At 46.3% G+C, this 19,124-nt stretch overlaps 1 protein-coding gene and 1 long non-coding RNA gene across 18 annotated transcripts in view; one reads left to right on the top strand and one right to left on the bottom strand.

Annotated features, from left to right (window-relative positions):
• The window catches only part of HNF1B (HNF1 homeobox B), an 82,427-nt gene that overhangs the window by 16,079 nt on the left and 47,224 nt on the right, over positions 1-19,124 (top strand). For all 14 annotated transcript variants that reach the window (XR_008549635.1, XR_008549636.1, XM_037491673.2 and 11 more), the window contains exon 5: positions 15,629-15,789. Coding sequence is in view for 12 of the 14 variants with exons in the window: in XM_037491673.2 (XP_037347570.1) it covers positions 15,629-15,789 (161 nt within the window). In the remaining 2 variants the exon portion in view is untranslated. The remainder of the gene's footprint in view (positions 1-15,628; positions 15,790-19,124) is intronic.
• On the bottom strand, positions 148-15,655 carry LOC119230495 (uncharacterized). Of its 4 annotated transcripts, none has more exons than XR_008549637.1 (5): positions 13,978-15,655; positions 13,399-13,511; positions 7,771-7,853; positions 5,417-5,552; positions 148-183 (listed from the first exon to the last, which is right to left on the bottom strand). It is a non-coding gene; the product is annotated as an uncharacterized LOC119230495 (long non-coding RNA). The 4 variants fall into 4 exon arrangements; XR_005121768.2 differs by lacking the exon at positions 148-183 and adding an exon at positions 4,961-5,373 and having other exon boundaries at positions 5,461-5,552; XR_005121769.2 differs by lacking the exons at positions 148-183; positions 13,399-13,511 and adding an exon at positions 4,961-5,373 and having other exon boundaries at positions 5,461-5,552.

The raw sequence follows: 19,124 nt of genomic DNA on the forward strand, positions 1-19,124 counted from the left end.
TGCAACCTGTGATGTGTGGTGGCCTTGCTCACTGTACCCTTAGCTCCAGTCTGCAGCCAACTCACCTGGCACCTTGTGAGGACAGCGAGGGAGGGGCAGGCGATCTTCAGCGACTTCAGTCACCCCACACTCTTGTCCTCACGCTTGTATTACATTCTGAGAAGGAAGTGGGGGCTCGTGCTCCTGGAAAGAAAGTGAGGCACAGAGGAAAGAAGAGGCCCTCCCAGGACAACCTCTGGATGTCCTGAACTGCAGCCTCTTTATCTAAGAAGAAACATTTATTTCCGTGGCTGCTGACTCCTCCCTGCCTTTGAAGCCCATCCCCCCACTCTCCCAGCCCACTGGACTTGATTGCCCTGAGGTCCCATCAGAGTTTGAAAACAGAGAATCCTGCCTCCCACCTCCCCATCACCCTCTTCCATATCGCCCACTGAGTCCTCTGCAGGAATCCAACCTTGGATCTTACTTAGACAAACCAAACTCTGGGCCAGGGTGTCTGTGAGGCTGCTCTTGTTTTCTGGCTGCCCAAGTCTGTAGGACCCATGGAAACTGTTCGGTGGCAGGGCTGTGACTATGGGCAAATGATCCTGAGAGCTGGTGTCGCTGGAGCACTTCCTAGGAAGTGGGCTCTGGGCTGAGCACCTAGAGGCATCATCTTGGACACAACAGCTTTGTAGGGGAGACACCACCTGTGCTGTTACACCCATTTTACAGTCAAGAAAAGTGAGACGTTTTGATTGTAAGAATTTGCCCAAGTGCATGTAATTAGTGAGTGGCAGGGGCAGCTTCTGCAGTCTTACACTCGGTCTCTGTCTCTCTGCTTTATGCAGATGCTACCACTTCAGGCATTAAAACACACACACACACACAAACACACACCCTCCCCATTGCTTCTTCTTGTCCTGTTCTTACTGTTCCCTTCTGAGTGACCAAGGAGCTTTGGGAGACCCCTGCCAAGGCAATGGGGCAAGGGTGGGGGTCCAACTGGTTTACTCTCCCCCCAACTATTGTTCCTGACCAAGGTGGATTCTCTGCCTGCCCAGGGAAGAAATCAAAGCCCCCTCTTTCATGACCCCATCCCCATCTGGGTGGGGATTTGAACTGCCCTTGCATCTGTACTGTCTGGGGCACTAAATGCCTTAACAGCTTAATGGGACTTCTGAGACAGTGCAGGCACCTCAGTTCACCTCTGGGGCTCCAACCCCCACCCCACCCCCGGCAGACAAGGGGAGGGGGTTTATGAGGGCAGTTGTAAAAATATTCATCTTCGAAGCAAAGGTCCTCACAGTAAATAAGCCCAATTGTCCCTAAGTAGCAGATTATTTCAGTTCAGGAGAGAAACAGTCCTGCCTTGAAACAGCCGCTCATATAGGAAACACTGCTGCACTGGCTTGGAGTTCAACGTTGGAGATGGGGCTAATGCTCTCCTTTATCTGACTGTCATTTTGTCTATTGAATTTGAAGGTCATTTTATCTTGCGGGTACCACCCCATCGGCTGCCACTAGATTGGGAAAGACAATCAGGATATTAATGAGATTAAGAGGCCGATCTTCAAAGCATTCTGCTGGTAGCCACCCCCTGATAGTGGACCAGCCCTGGTCTGCATACAAAGCACCTGACTGTTGGGCTGGTAGGGCGCTGAGCCCCTGTACAAAGGGGCCTAGGAGATACTGGAGTCCTATCACTGTAGGCAACTCTGTTGGCTAAGCCTAATCCCCCTGAAGGATCCTTAGAGGATTCAAGGACTCTGCTGCCTCCAGTTGGTTCTGAGCAGGAAGGAAGCTGCCTGCAAGCTCATAACCTAACCCAGCAAGTTTAGGAAGAAGTGCTCTTGGCAAGCTATTTGTTGAAGATAGTTTGATGGGAACTGACAGGAACTTAGGAAAAATTAAGTACCAAAGGCACACAGAGAGGCAGAGATCTGTATAAGGGTCTTTGAAGAGAAATAGATGGATATCTACAGATGTAGATACACACAGATAAACATATGCACACACACATATGTATGAAACATAACCCAAAAATAAATCAAATGAAGCAATTGTGGTTATCCCTAATTGTTCATAAGAACTCTAGTATAGGGATTGGAAAACTTTTTCTGTAATGAATTAGATGGTAAATATTTTAACCTTTTCAAGCCATACTGCCTGGGTCACAACTATTCAACTCTGTAGAGCAAAAGCAGTCATGGGCCATCAGTAAATAAATGAACGTGGCTGACTTCCATTAAAATTTTATTTATGGAGACTAAAGTTTGAACTTCAATTTTCACGTATCACAAAATATTCCTGTTTTGATTTTTTTTTTTAAAAATGGTTAAAATATAAAAACCATTCTGAGCTTGTAAGATGGTCTGGGTTCCAGTTTGCTGACCCCCTACTCTTGTCATTTGAGACCCCTGCTCTTAAACTTTGGCTCACTTTAGACTCACCTGGGGAACTTGTAAAAATCCCAAAGTCCCAGCTGCACTACACATCTCAGAATTGCAAGGGGAGGGGGTGGGGGGTAGGGAATGGCACGCAGGAACATAGACATTAATAAATAGTTTTGAACTGATCCCAATGGGCAGCCAAGTAGGAGAACCAGCTCTAAGACAGAGTTTCTCAAATGGTAATGTGCTTGCTAATCACCTGGGGATGTATTAAAATGCAGATTCTGATTCAGTTAGTTTGAGCGAGGACTGAGTTTGCATTTTAAACAAGTTTCCAGGTGCTATTGAGAAGATGAAGGTCCAGAGAGAGTTACTCAATAAGCAATAAGCAACAAATTTTTCTTTGTCTCCCAACCTGCCTTTGCTCCACCATCACCAATCTTGTCTTTTAACATTACACTGAAGATATTCTAGAGAACTGCTCTTATAAATCCTGTGGATGCAGCAGCAAAGTCATGGGCTGTGGAGGTAGTCCTGAATTTCTGCTCAACTTAGCCACTTATTGGCTGTGTGCCCCTGGGCAAGACTCTCAGATTTCTTGGCCTGTTTCTCAAGGCATAAAATGGGGGTGCCCCACTCCTGCAGGTGCTGAAAGCCACATGTATAGAAAGCATTGTGGATGTAACAGGTTCTCATAAGTGGGGGCTATTGCCATCCCTCACAGTCATTTTTCGTTTGTGTTTTCTCTTTCCCTGTGTCCTTTTTGGAAGTTTTTTCAATCCTGGATTCTAAATAATTTGAGTATTTCCAACTAGATACTTCTATTAGTGTTTGCAATAGACTCAGGCTGGTTTCTCACAGTGTGAGGGATGGGAGGCCATTGCTTTCTTCCAAGAAACTGCTGTGTGACACCCATAAGGCATTTTCAGGACCATATCCAGGACCATGGGGCTTTTAGCACAAATACACTAAACAGTGAGAGAAAGCTAAGGAACACCATGGATTGGGGTGGGGGTATGGGAGTTCCTGATCATGTGGCAGGTCAGGTTCATAAGATGACCCTGCATTTCCTATACCTAATAGGATATTTTTCTTCTTTAATTAAAGGAGGCCTGATACCATGTTTGCTGGTAATTAACCTCATAGCCTGCCAGTTGGGGGGTGGGGGTGGAGCTTTCCTGGGGAAGCCATGTCTGAGAAGCTTAAATGGTCTTTATTCTTAGAAGGGTAACTCCCCCAAACTTTCCGCAAAAGAGCATAAGAAGTGGAGAATGGTTGGATGCAACCACTGCAGTGAGCACAGGCATCCTTGGAAGCCCCCCAGGGCGGATTTTTGGAAATACGCTTCCCTCAAACTCTGAGCATGTGTCTATTCAAGACACCTTCCCATTACCCTCTGCTCCCACTTCAGCAGCCCCCAGAAAGACACACCTGTGTGTGTCCAGTCACTGAGGCATTGACCAATGAGTCTTAGTCTCTCTAATGCTTTCAGCAAATCAAGAGCCCAGTTTCTCAGAACTTGTTTTCTGCATGTTCTTACCAAGTTGGAGGATTTCCTGCAGGTGACCTTTGGCATTGATTGTGTTTCCCAAGGGAAGTCTACATCTCCCCAGGCGGACTGGTGACGGGCCTCTGGTCAGGACCACACTCGGAGGGATATGCTGGGTAGCGAGGTGTAGCACCCAAAACAGGCTTGAACTTGAGCTGTGTTTATCTCACTGGCTGTGTGGCCTCAAACAAGTTTCCTAGCCTCTTGGAGAGCCTCAGTTTCTTCATCTTTAAAATAGGGATCATAAAACCGATTCCCTCCGGGCTATTGTGAGGCTTAAATCTGATAAAACACACCCAGTGCCAACCAAGCCCAGTGCCTACAAGGAAGGTGTTAGTAGGTGACTCAGGGAGCCTCTGGGCATTTAAAGAGAGGAATGGATCTCCTTGGGTTCTTGAGATGGGTGTGGTTTTGCATTTTTACCCTGGAAGAGTTTTCCTTTTCATGAACCCTGCTCGTCATCTGAGACTTCAGAAATACTGAAACCCAAGTAAATGGCAAGATCCATAGTTCTCAAAACTCCTTCCCAGGCTTTTAAAAGGCAGCCTTATTAAAAAGACCAATCCATACTGGGGTGGGGGGGCGGCAAGGGAGTCAGGAACAGGAAGTTTCAACAACTCCCTGAAAGATACGGATATACAGTCAGGGCTGGGCATCACCAAGCTACTTGGAGGAGGTTCTGAAGAGGTTCATGATCATCCTATTGGCCCCTTGCTGAATGAGGAGAGAGAGGCCACTGGAGTGAGGAGTCCTGGACTAGGATTAAGAAAACTGATCCACCGTTGAGCCAGGGTAACCTTGGGTGAATCAAAACTTCTTGGGGATTCTGGTAAATGGGGGTATTGGCCCTTCCGGATCAGACAGGCTATGATTTGGAGATTGTATATGGTATGGAGTTCGAGGATCGGGGACTCTGCTGCATGCAGAGAGAGTTTATCTTGTCACACTTCATTCTTGAGCTCATCCTCTGTCTCACTCCTTCCTGTGTTCCTCACTCCCTCTCTCCTTCACTCTGTTTCAGGAACTGTGTGTTGTTAGAAGGCTTCCACCTTTATTAGGGACCGTTAGAGATTTACAACATCAGCAGATTGGGTGGGACCAGTCACAATAAACAGATTTATAATGGGTATAAAGGAGACACCTATAACTGCTGGAGGTTAACACTTTCAGGGCCTTTGAGTGGCAGAATGCCTGCCCTCAGCTCCTGCCCTCCCCACAGCAGGGTGCTTCTTCCTGGTGGGCACCTGTTGGACTGGCTTAGCAATGAAGCCCCATGAGCTCTTGTTTGGCAAGGGTGGAAAACCTCCAAACAGCGTCTCCCATTTGTGTAACATCAGCTTACACAATAGGCACAAAATAGGTGCTCCGTTCCCTTTTATAGATGGATACTGAAATGAGGCTTGCCTTTCTTCTTGAGAACCCTACAGCCAGGTGAAGGGGTTGCCTCACTACCTGTCAAAGAAAAAGAAATGGATCAAGGATGTTTTGTTCTCACCATGAAGAATGTAGTCCCCAGAGTCTCTTACAAGTCTTGCTCACTATGTATATTTTCCGAGTAGTAGAATTGTGGGTTGTACTGACATCTGAGCTCAAGATGTCTTCCTTCCTCACTGTGTCTTCAGTCCACAGCCCTGGTTTGAACACATAGTAAGTACTCCAGATAGTTGTGGTTGAAGATATCATCTACTGTAGAGGGCCTCCTGCCCAAGAGCTTCCTGTATGAATCCCCTGTTACTCAACTAGAGTTAAACTGAACATTGAATTAGCTTCATTCTACATAACATATGTACATTAGTTCAAGCATGTTTCCCTTTTCTAGAAACAATGTCATTCAGTTCCACTTCCATTAATACTGATTAACTAAGGTATACTTGTATGCATACATGCACACATACACACACAACCTCAACATGAAATACTACCAGGAAGTTTTCAAAGAACATATTATTCCTTTTCCCTAACATTCTGCTATAGAGTTTAGTTCAATCTACTAGTTTAGTTACTCTTCCTTAATTTCTTTTTATTTATATACTTATTTATAAAAAAAATGTGGTGTAGGCCAGAGGTGTGGGGGTGAGAGGATTCAGAGACAGAGTGGGGAGCAGAGCAGAAGGATTGACTGATATATACTGCTGAGGGGAGCAGCGGGCGAGACAGGAGAGGTCTGCTGCTCCATATGTGGCTTGGTTGCCTGGCCGAGGATCAAACTCAGGCCATAACCCTGTGATAGCGCTGAGACTTAACCCCTAGGCCACCAGGGAGGCCCCCACCTCTTCCTTAATTTCAATGGAGCAAACTGAGATCTAGAAAAGGGGTTAGATTTACTACAGATCAGCTCTGGGCAACCACTTCTCCAGGGATGTACCCTGAGCACTTGGCCAGGGCTCCCATCAGTGGAAGTCAGTAACCGCCACATTCCAGGGTCCCAGTGCCCCAACACCTGCTACTGCCTAGGCCCAGTGTCCTCGAGCCTGTTGGGGATCAGCAGCTATCTGTCATGCTTATGGTGATGATGGTGATGATGATAATGAGCTGCCTGCAGAATGGTGACGAAGAGGCCGGGGTCTGGCCAGGCAAACTCCCATAATGAGGCAGTTCTGACACTTGCCAGATCTCAAAGGATCTTCTCCCTGGGTAGCACTCCCCTGTAGGGTCCTGCTTATGAATAGGATGCAGTGAAAAACCTTTCTTTTCCAAGGCAATTTTATTAGCCCTTCAGTCACAATACAGATGTCTGTTTATAGGACCTTACTTTTGTGTGGACACCCAGTGACTCCGTCTGCTGATGACTTTATAGCCTTCCCATTGCCCGGGCCCACTAGGAGCATCATCATTCTCTGCGTCTGCCAAGCCTAGGGGCCTTTGTTACAGCCGTATTACCCTCCCCGCAAAGTCAGCCTCTCAAAAAGAGACCCCAGGAGCCAGACTGCAGCGGGGCTCTGTCTGTCTCCACAGCCTTCAGGCCTAACGATGGCCACCTTTAACCCTTCTTAGTTTCCCCCTAGTTTTCTTTGGAGGAAAAAAAGCATATGTTACTCATGTTGCCACAGTAAGTCCCATTCATTGTGCCTCCTTACTCCAAAATCGACCCAATGTGCTCAAAATGGCTAAGTCTAAACTTGGCATTCCCACCTGCAATGCCAAACCTTTAGAAAGAGCCTGTACTAATGGAAGCACCCCCACCCCCTTCCCACCTTAAAGCACCCTAGGTAATGGGGTTTATGCATAGGCCTATGGAAGTAGGGAACAGGTAGGCTCCGCACAGACATTCCATTGGCCATTTTGCTCTAAAAACACACTGTCCAAGATCTCAGGTGTGAAGAGGAAGTACCCACTGCATCCTCCTTACTCCTCAGGGCACTCACCTCTTGCTTTCAAATATGAAATTGCCTAAATCTGTCAGTACTCTCTTCATTTAGTTATATTTTAATCTCTTCCCTCTCCTCTCTTATTCCCTCTTCTTCCTCCTAATCTTCTTACCTCTGAGAAACCAGGAGATTTAGTGGATAAATGCTCATCACTGTCACTTCCCCACCACTCAGCAGACTAAGGGTGAAAGGGGGATAGAGCCCTTCATAGAGTTGCAGTATAGGTCATTCATCATTGAATCACTCAACAAATATTTATTGAGCACTTAGCATGGGTTAGCTCTCTGCAAGATGCTGAGAACACATAAGGTCCTGCCCTCACTCGGCTTACATTTTTGGGAAAGATGCAACCAAGAAATCAGCAAGAGAGCAAAGTCACTTCAAAATATTAGTGGGTCCCCATGAGAGGGTCAGCCTATCTGGGGTGCACCTGGGGTTTATGGGAAAGAGGGAGAAAAGTCAGTTTCAAAATACCACTGACCTGCTGGGAGACCCTTAGCAAGAGGTCATGAAAATCACCTCCTCCTCTTTGAACCTCAGCTTTCTGTTCTGTCAAATGAGTGTCTGTAACAGAGAGAAGCAAATAGTGTAAAATACTCACACGTGTGAGGACTCACGTTCTCTAGCCCCAGCCTGATTTCATTCAGCTGCTGCAGTCGCCACCAGGCTGAAGCGTTCAGACCAGACCACACATATGTGCCTGCTGACGCTGGCTCTCCGGTAAGGACCCGGCCTGGTGGCTGCGGTGGGTCTGGTGGGAGGACAGTGGAGTTTCTGTTACCTTTCTACCTCCCAATATGTGCAGTTTTCTCAGGTACACCATTCACTTTAGCTTCTGTTCTCAGTTGAGATGATTTTGAGAGAAGACTTTTTCCCTTTTCTTGGCTACATTTGCTTTGATTTTTAAAGAAAACCAGTTTGTGGGCTTCCCTTAAGTATCACTCCACTTTTACTCCTTGAGTTCAAGAATGTTTACCGTCCCTGCAGGCCTGTCTGTGTTTCTCCTCTTATGAATTGAGCTCCCAACTAAGCCAGTTTAGGTAGAAAGGATCTGGAATTGAAAGCAGCCCCATGTTTAAATTGCTTTCATCTTGCACCAGCTTTTCCCTCCCAGGCTTTCAGATTTTTAATCAAAACTCTTTGCAAACATTAATCTTTATCCCCAGACAGAAGGCAATATTAATAAGTATTCCTGCATTACCAGCAAGGACACCTAGCAGCCGTGCTCACTCATTTGATAGCTCTCATTTCTGGACTTCCCAATTTCAAGCTGGGGAAATTGTTCATATTCTTTTATCCCAGATGAAGGTCTCAGAGGCTCCCCAGACAGAACCATTTATGTCTCTGCCTCTTAAGAAAGTAACAACTCTTTGGGAAAAGGGGGAATGAATTTCTCGGGGAGCAGTATGGGCACATCAAGACTGGCCTAATTCCTCCCAGTCTCCTCCCAACCCCGTATTTTGGCTTCATTGGAAAGGCAGTTCTGTCAACCCATAATTGATGGCAGGGTTGTTTCCTTTTGGAAGAGCTTTCTCCTTCGCACGCTCCCTCCTGTCTGAGTTTAAATTCCCAGTTTCCAGACTCAACAGGGTTGGGCTGAGCTCTGCATGAGGTTAGGAACACAGGGGAAGAATGTGTGTGACAGAGCCCTGGCTGGTTGAGTAATGTTTACTCTGTTGGTGGCGGGGACACTCACTCCTGCTGGCAGAAGTCCACCAGCCAGAAGAACATTCCTGCATTATCAGGGATGGGAGATTGGCTTTGAAATGTCAAGGGTGAAAGGCATCCCACCAGATTCTGGGGGCAGCTCACAGCCCCCGGTGAAAGGAACCCCCAGGCTTAAGTGTCAAAGGCCATGGGGAGGCAAGCTTGCCCAGGAGGCCCCTACTCCCTTTTCTGTTCTTACTAAGAGTGATTCCGGGCACGCCTTCCAGGCAGACATTGTTCATCTGTTTCTCCAGCATTTTCTCTCCCAGGAAAAACCTGTGCTTCTCTAACATTCATTATTCTGGCTTCTGAGGAAGGGAGATTTGTATGCCCATTTTACAGATAAAAATGCAAAGGCTCAGGGGCCTTCCTGGTGGTGCAGGTGGTTGAGCACAGCGCTGTGAAGCTGTCCACAGCCTCTGCAGTGCTAGTTTGATCCCCGCCAGCCATAGAGCCAACCCACATGGTGCGGCAGACCTCTCCTGTCTCACCCGCTGCTCCCCTCAGTAGTGTATTTCTTCAGTCAGCCTGCCTTTTCTGTTCCCCGCTCTGTCTCTGGTGAATCCTCTCATCCTCCTGCATATCTGGCCTGTATCCCAGTTCTTATATAAATATTTTTAAAAAAAAAAAAAATGCCAAGGCTCAAAAATTGGTCCAGAATCATCAGAGTCAAGACAGACAGAGAGTATTGGTGGGAAGTGTCCAGATGCTGGTGCCCTGTTGATCTCTGGAATTGTAGAATTAGGGTCTCAGCTGTTTCTTGAAATTCTTTGCAAGCTGGGCTAGATATACGCAGGCCCCTGGGAGCTGTAGTTTTCAAGAACTTCTCAGTGGTACATTTTTGAAAGCTAAGAACCTAATAATATATACAGCAAAGCTTTACATCTGTTAGATGGCTAGGAAATATATAAATACTGTATAATGATAAATATAGTACAAAAAGTCTTGAAGTTCAACTATAGATTTGGACAACAGAAGAGTTGCAGCTTGGGAATTACTGTGAAGTGGTGGACGGGTGGTTATCTGAATAAGGACGGAAAGTTGTAAGTCCATATGTGCACAAATGTGGTTTATAGCACACACAGTGAACTGAGATAGCTGGTGTGTGTGTGTGCGCGCGTGCGCGCACTACACGTACATACCAGCGTGTTTAGCATATTCCTAACTGGATGCAGATTTATGAATTCATGTTATGTTTCTGAAATGTGAAATTCATATTGCGCTCAAATTATTCCTTAATATGTCCATAGAGGGCCTCCCCGGTGGCGCAGCGGTTGAGCGCTGGGTTGCGAAGCTGCCCGCGGCCTCTGCAGCGCCGGTTCGATCCCCGGCTGCTCCCCGGCCACTGGAGGAGGGTCCCACATGGCGCGCAGACCTCTCCTGCCGCCCGCTGCTCCCCTCAGCAGTGTACTTCGGTCCTTCTGCCTGCTCTGCTCCCCACTCTGGCTCTGGTGAATTCTCTCACCCTCCCGCGCTTCTGACTGTACCCAGTGCATGTATAAACAAAAACAAACAAATAAATAATAAAAAAAAAATATGTCCATAGAATTAGAACAGATTTCTATTGTTAATACAAGTATTACCACAGAATTAACTGTATTTTTTCCTTCTGCCAAAAATGGTCTTCCCTTGTCCTGGGACATGGACACTCAAAGCCACAGAGGGCTTATCACTATTCTGTAAATATTCACAGTTCCAGGCACTCTGCTAGGCTCTGAGGTTGAAACAATTAGGTAAAAGTCACTCCTATCTTTAGATGGAGAGAAATAAACATATCAGCAAGCATTTTGGTATGGCAGGTTCTCAAATAACATCATTTCACTCAATGTCATTCTGTATAACACTGATGAGAAAAGAAAAGTCAATTCTGCCTGCGCTGCTGTCTGTGTGGAGTTGCATGTTCTCCCCATTCTGCGTGGGTTTTCTCTAAGGACTCCAGTTTTCTCCAAAGATGGGCACATTAGGTTCATTAGGGTGTCTAAAAGTCTCCATCTAAGTGAGAGTGGGTGTGCGCGGGTGGCACCCTGCTTTAGAAGAACATCCTGTCCAGGATGAATTCCCACCTGGTACCCTGAGCTGCCTGGAGAGGCCACCATTTGTTCTGAACTGGAACAATTAATTAATGGATGCCTACACAGGATTGGTTAGCATTAGACACGTTTGGGGTCTTAATTTAAAAGTTTGGTGATGGTTTGTGACCAAAACTATGCTGTTTCAGAACTTAACTCTTGTTTATATCAAGTGGCCTATGGTAAATTGGCTTCATGTTACTTAAAGTCACAGTTTCCAAGAACCTCTCAACCTTTCTACTGCATGTACATTACAAAAGATGGAACAGATAACTACCAGGATAAGTCAAGGAGAGCTTCACAGAAGAGGTGACATTTAGCCTCTGAAAGATTGTGACATGGAAGAGCATTCCAGGCAGAGTTTGGAACAGTACAAGCAAAGGCAAAGAGGCAGGAGATGGCAGAGGGTGAGGTATGAGGACCAGCAATGCTCCGACATGGCTGGAGGGTGGGATGTGGGAAGATTCTGCCCAAGAGGCAGGCTGGATTCACCAAGGTATGATGTCACTGGCCAGAGTTAGGGATCAGGATTTGCTATCAGAAGGTAGTGAAGAGTCATCATAGATTTCCAGACAAGGCAGTGACATGTGTGATTTTGTTTTAGAAAGAAATCCCAAGCTGCCGTAGGAAGGGTGCCCTGACATGGTAGTGATACTGGGAAGCAGGGTATGGAGTTGCTGGCTTCCTGGAGCCATAAACTGCTTTTGTATTTTGATACTTTTGACCTGTCATATTAGGTAGAAACCAAATTAATTTGCCTCTGTCCCTGTGCTTTTGAGAACTGGGAAATAGCTCACCATCCATGATGCTTAGGTCTGGGAACAGGTAAAAGTATACAACCACCTCACCAGCACCTGGGAGGTGTTTTCAGATTCCAACTGGGATCCTTTTCACTGTTGGACACACTCGCTGTGGTTTATAGGGTCATGATGGGGGTATGGCCAATTAATGACTTGAGCCAGGAAGGGAGTGGAGGTGCATGGCCACTGTCTGGCATTGTCCTTTGTTCTACGGGACCTGTCATTTCTTCTGCACCTGTTAACCTGATATATTTAACCAGTGTTAAATCAGAGCCCTTGTTATATATTCATTTTTGAATCTTGTGAAATTCTTAACCCAGGTCTCTAGCACAGTGCCTGGCACATGATAGGTCCTCATAAAGTTTTGTGAACTCAGCTTTCCTAAAAATGTCTTTTAGACAAAGTCAATCCCAATGCTGCAAAAACTGATGTATCCTGATCAACTGTCATGTGTCAGTTGATGTGGGTCCTTTCACACTGTGGGTCCTTTCACACTGATTATTAACTCAGTTCCTCCTGAAGAAAAGAATAAGAGGGCAGGGGCCAGACTCCCTCCCAGTCTTTTTCAATGACCTAAGGGTATATATTGTTAGCAATAAAGAAACTGAGGCTCAGGGAGCTTAAGTAACTTCCCCAAGGTCACATAGCTAGTCCTGGTAGAGCTAGATTTAAACTCAGGTTGCCTGGCTCCAGAGCCTACTTTACTTTCGCTCTCATTTCAAGCGCTCTTCTGAGTTTGTGAAATACACAAGGACCCGGCCTCACCTTCCTCTATCAAGAACTCCTATTTCCGGTGTATTGCCAGCAGGTACCTTGTGATATACCCTTCACCTCCACATCCCCTTTTAAGGCAGCTGGCTGATTGCAGCCACAGGGTCCAGAGTGATTGCCAAGTTCCTGGTGAGAGGAGCATCAGCAGGAAAGGCTACAGGTGAATCTGGGGCCGATGAGTGGCCTCATGCCCAGCTCCCACCACACTCTGCAGCAATAATCACCCCTCCCCATGGCAGGGAGTCTGGCTTAGAGAGGAGGAAGCTGGAGCTCACCCAATATGTGAATAGCAGAGCTAAGATCAAAACAGCGATCCTCTCATTCCCAGGCACTATGGTACCCACCCCCCCTTACTCAAAGGATTTTTAGGAGTGTGGCAAGAGCTCTAGGTCCAGCTGTCTTTAAAAAGAGCAGTTCCACATTCTGTTTCTCATATAGTGACATTCTGCACAGGGGAAAACAAGGTTTGAAATCCATGGCAGCCTTGGGCTATGCTGCCTGTACCCTAACAAATGACTCTTGGCTCTCTCCTTCCAGGCTGCCATGTAAAGAAGGCTTTTGTTTCCTGAGGATATCCTTGGTTAATTATTTTAAAATAAATAATTATGTGGCCTGTGGCAGGGGAGAAGGCTCCCCATGACCCATATTTGATCACCAGAGGGCTGGCCCTCTACCTGCAGCCAAATTAAATAGGCTAAAACCAGAGTCTGTTTGACTTGAGACTAAATCGATGATGGGGACAGGCTGGGAGTGAAAACATACCTGACTCCCAGCATTATCACCACTCTCTCAGGAGCAGAGCATCTTGGGGAGGTAAATAGCTGATCAGAGAGTCAGAGAAAGCAGGAGGAAAACAGGGTGAAGTCCAGTTCCTCCTAAAGGAAAGAATAAGAGGGCCGGGGCTAGCACCCCCACTCCCCCAACTCCAGGTTGCTTCCAAAGCAAAGTATCGCTGTTTCTGTCAGAGTAGGATTCTTTGGAAACTATTTTCCACAGAAAGTTAATTTCATTCAGTACTTAGAATCTACCCTCAATTGTCTAGAATTTGAATTTTAGGGCAAATATTTGGGGTGCATCCCTACATGGTTCCCTCCTTTTCCGTAGTTGCCATTTATTTGGCATAATGCTATAAGCCTCATAGATGTTATCTCAAATCCCAAAACAGCCTTGTTAAGGAAGAATTCTCTTTGTATTTTGAGAGAGAACTAAGGGACAGCATGAGAGTAATTTTCCCAAGGTCACACATCCATTAAAAGCAAAGTTAGGATTTGAATCTGAGTTTGTCTAGCTCCAGAGCCCATAATCTTCCAGCTGCCCCTCTTTGTTAGAAAAGTCCTTTACCTGATTTGAAATTTGCCTCTGTCTTTTCCACTTGGACTCAGGTCTGCCTTCAGAACACACTATTTCAGATCTCTTTCTCCTCTGTAAAAACTCTGCAAGGCTGTTGGATGGGTCCTGCTGTGAACCCAGTGACAAACTTAAGCGGGAAATAAAAAACACCTAATTTAGCCAAAAGGTACAAAGTTGAGCGTGGTAAGCGGGAGAGTCAGGGGGCTGCAGGTGTGCAAAAGGTCTAGTAAGGGGGTGTCAGTTTGGGGTGCATCCAACCACTTCAGACAAGTTGCTCTTAAAGATTAGAACCCTGCTTTCGCATTTGTTTGTTTTCGCCACAGTCCTCTTAAGCTCTAGGTCATATCAGCTTTGGGTAATGTCCTTCAGAGAATCCAAGGAAAACTCTCCTCTCAGCGAGCTTGGTCTTGGTCAATTGGAGGCTGCCTAGCTGGCCCTGGGGGGGCCCTGGCTGCCCTACAGGAAGGTGGGACTCTGGTTGAGGCAGAAGGCAGGGCAGAGGGAAACAAATCCATGGTAGAGTCATGTTCATCTTGGGAAACTGGCAAAAGGAGAAGGGCACTCGCATAGTTGGCCCACGTCCTCAGATGATCCTGTGCGTAAGGCACTTGGTCTCCTTCCCGTTGTAGTAATAAGGTCCCCAAATCTTTTTGTCACTTCCAAAGCAAAAACCAAGAACACTGTCTTTCTTAGCTTTGATCTTTGGGTGAGGCACCCCAGCTACCCCCAACCTTGTCCTTCACTAGCTCATGAGCACACCAGGCAGGACTTGGCCTCTGCAAACTGGGCTCAGAGTCTTCATCTTCCTTGAGCTTCCTTCAGTTACCTGACCTCTGCCCAACACTTACCCTCTGCTGAGCAGACACCTCCATTTTGGTTCCTAAGCAAAAGGGAAGGTCAGAGCAGTGAGGCTTAAACATGCTTGGTTCTCCCGTCCCTTGCAGACCAAACTGCAGTGACTTACTGAGCATCCATATCCTGCCTGTGTGTGCTATCTGCCCCATCTCCCAGCAGATGCGTCCTCCCCTATGCCCTAGAAACCAAATGGGAGAATGTGCGTTCCAGAGTCAAAGCCTCCCAGCTGCAGCCCCATCTCTGTCCTTTCTGTCTGTGGCCCCCGGGCCTCTTGGGCTCAGCCAAGATGGTGGTGCATGGAGACAGATGCATTTTGCTATGTTCTTAACAAGGGTCACTGACAAGACCTCTTTGTAAAATGGATCAACTCATAAAAGCCAAGAGATGCCAGGGAAACATTTCTAGAAGGCATTTTTACAATAAAATATTCCAGCCAGAAAGAGAAGACCCTAAATCCTGAAAAGACAATGCTGAAGCAACAATCAGCCAAATACATTCATTGACAAAGATGTGTTGAGTGGCTATGAAATGCGAAGGTGCTGGGACACAGCAGTGAACAAAACAAAATGGATAAAAATGTCTTGCCCTCTTGGAGTTTACATTCCAGAATTCAAATAGAGGTCATGCCATCGTCCCCTAGAGAAAGCTGATATTTCTCATGGCTAGCCAGGAGGAGAAGGCAACTTTGTCTTTTTATCATTCATCCTTAAAAAAATGGGGAGCTGAGTTAGTATTCATGGACCCTGGTGACATTAATGTTCCCTATTGGGTCCGCCTTGTTTTGCAGGAGTGCGCTACAACCAGCAGGGAAACAATGAAGTCACTTCCTCCTCAACAATCAGTCACCACGGCAACAGCGCCATGGTGACCAGCCAGTCCGTTTTACAGCAAGTCTCTCCAGCCAGCCTGGACCCGGGCCACAATCTCCTCTCACCTGATGGTAAAATGGTGAGTACACCTGGGCCATTGTAGCTCTGGAGCTGATAAGATAAGAGGCAAAACAAACACAACTTCTCACAAGGCCTGCCTCAAACAATGAACCATTGTAACCCCACGGGGGGGAAAATGGGGGCTGTCCAGAGTTGGAAGCGAGAACGGGTAACCCAGCCTTTGGCGGGAGGAAGAGGTGTTCAGTTTGAACCCAGCCAATAAATCTGACAGAGCTCTGCTCTCATTTTATTGATTGAATGCCTCATAAAGGAGCAAGCGGGTGGGACACTATTTGTTTTGGGGCTGCCAATGACATCTGTGTTGATAAAATGTTTATTCCCCCCATCCCAAGGCCTCCAAAGCCAGTTTTTTAACCCAGAAAGCTCCTCACTTTGAAACAAACCTCCTCTTTCTCTTTACCACCCCCTTGGTTCTGACAAGGAGAGTCATTCAGTCAGGATTTAGCTGACGGCAGGTGGTGGTGGGGAGAGGCTTCTTGACTTGGGGATTTGAAGGACACTGGCTGGCATGCGGGTGAAGATTGCAGCAGGTAGGGTGGGGCCAAGCCTACGAGCTGAGTAAGAGACACCGACTTTGAAGTTGTAAAGACTGGGGTTCAAATCCCAGTTTTCATGCTTAATGACTGTAGCCTTGGGCAGGTTACTGAACTTCTCTAGGTCTCTCTTGTCTATAAAATGGAGGTAATAACCAGAGGGTTGTTGGGGGAACAAATGTGATAGCACATGAAATACTCAGCACAGTGCTCCAACAATATTCAGTAAATGACACTGGGGTGGTTGTTATGTTTATATCAGTGTTATTCTCTTTAAGTGAAATTTCCCTATGCATCCCCACAGCCCACACCCAGATGTAAGGTTAGCATACTTGGTGAAGAATAGGCTATTTGAATTTGAAGTTCAAGGTTCTAGTCCCTAGAGAGCGCTTATGACAGAGCACAAGCATTACAACACTAGGGAGGGTAGGGAATGGAAAACTTTATTCTTTGGGTCATGCTTTGTTTCCGGGGAGGGAGGAGCTGCAGGTTCCCGGCTTCCACGTTCAGTGTAGAGCTGCACACAGTCCCTCAAGGTGTCTGACATGAGGGCAGGTAGGGGCCCTGGGTGGGGGCAGGAGACAGGAAGCAGATGCCATTTTAGACCTTGATATGTGTGTTGTGTAGGCAACACAGGAATGGCGAGTCACAGGTGATTGAATCCCCAACTCCCTGGAGGAAAAACAAAGTGTGGTTTCTGAAGGGAGAGCTGGCCCGCCACCTCTAGTGTCTAGAGACTGGAGCTACTCTTCCTGGTGGTGGTTACTAGAAACGACAATGGAACGCACTCCCGTGGGAGTCACTTGGAAGCCCCCTTACCTTCCTCTCACCCCTTAAACTTCTTTGTGCAGAACTATTTGTCTTAGTTACCTTGTGAGAGACACAGACAAGTCTCCAAAGGCATTTTGAGACCCAGGCAAGGTAGGGGAAAGAATTGCCCAGACTTCCTGGAGAAGGGGGCCTTCTGGCAGACATCGTGACTTCTTGATGTGAATGAAACCTTCCAAGTCTCTGCTCCTGTTGCCTGAAGGTCCTTAGGCCTTCCCTTGAAGAGCCCGCCCTCTTCCTAAGAGGCAAAAGCACCCTCACCCAGGCTGCTCAAAGGCAACATGAAGACACGCTCTTCCTTCCTGTTCTGCTCAGCCATGCCCTAATGGGCAGTATATCATTGGATTGATGATTGACCAAGACAGTATACCTCAACGTAAGCAAACACCTGGAAGCTTGTTTGCAGGGACCAGGTTTTCACCAGTTTCCAACACCCTGGCTCATATGTTATGTCACTAAAACTGGATGCCCAAATTCAAGAGTCTGTTTTCTGTTAATATATAACAAGTCCATCACAGATCTTGGTCCACCAAGGCGAGAATAGAATATGGCTAAAAATAATGCAGGCAAGGGAATCAGTGTGTCCAAATCCTGCCTCTATTATTTATCAGTAGTAGGATGGACATTATTTAAGTTTAGTTTCCTCAATATAAAGTGGGGGATAGTGATGCCTCTGTCATAGGGTTGGTGGGAGTGTCGCCGATAGCTCTGCTGCTCTTTGGCAAAGCCCTCTACTTGGAATGATACTGTCTGTGTGCTGACTTTCAGTAGGTCATGCATTTGAAATCTCCCCTGGTTTATAAGTAATGCTGATTCACTTGACTTTTCTGTTGCACTATCCATCCCTCACCCTCTGCCCAAATAGCACACGTCGGCAAAGAACTGGTCAAGTTTAGGGTTGTGTGTGTTGGACCTTGTTTTTCCTTTGTTTTTGTAAAAGCACATACTGGATACCTTCATAATAGCAGAGCAATATGACCTAACAGACCTAGGCACATAAATCACTTACTTTGATGAAAAGAACTGCAAATGACAGAATTGACATAATGCAAACTCTCCAAATTATTATGTGAGGCTCTTGCCTGACATCCTTGGCAACTCCCTGGCTTCTATTACTTCTAGAGACAAAAAGACGATAATGGTTGCATTTTAGAGCAGAAAGGAACTTGGCCAAGATTACCCAAACAGAATAAATGGATGGGATTTAAAATCCAGCAAAACTGGGTTGAATTCTGCCTCTTCTCATGCTAGTCAGGTGACGCAGAGCTAGCTCTTTAACTCTTCTGAGGACCCGTTTCTTAATCTGTGACATAAGGACAATAATAATAATCCCTTCCCTGTATGTGTCCTTATCTGCTGAGGACAATGGTGAAAGTAATTTACATCCTCAAGTCATACACGTTGGAACTGTTTTTTCATTGGCATTCGTATTGTTTCTTATTCACCTTCAAAGCCTAACACTGAGATAGCAGAGATTACTGTCACTTCACTGACTTACTCCAAAGGACTACATTACCCAAGGGATTCAGTCCAAAGGCAGGTTACTGATTTTTTTTTTTTTTTTATGACTCTGACATTTTGAAAAACAAGTCCAGCAAACAGGCTGGTTCTCTCTTGTTTGATGTGGTCAGAATTCCTTCGTGGTCACATGATCCCTCAGTCATTTCTTGATGCTCATTTTAAAAACACAAACAAACCTGTTTGGTTTTTTTTTTTTCTTTCTTTTTCAATTTAACCTTGCAAGCTATGGGGTTGACCAGAAGGGCAGGAGGGGAGCTAGTGTGAGACCAACAATCTGAGGTACTCTTGGTCATGAGAGATAGAGGAGGGAAACTGGGCAACTCAGACATCTCTGTATGCGTCCTAACCCTAAACCAGCTCTCAGTGTTCCTGATGCCACCAAGACTATCTGGATTAGCTTGTAGTGAAGGGAGATGTCCTTTCCTAATAATTAAAAAAAAAAATTAAGTTA

The sequence above is a fragment of the Talpa occidentalis genome, unplaced genomic scaffold (assembly GCF_014898055.3).
Source record: "Talpa occidentalis isolate TD23 unplaced genomic scaffold, MPIMG_talOcc4v2.1 talOcc4.7, whole genome shotgun sequence".
Taxonomy (NCBI): Eukaryota; Metazoa; Chordata; class Mammalia; order Eulipotyphla; family Talpidae; genus Talpa; species Talpa occidentalis.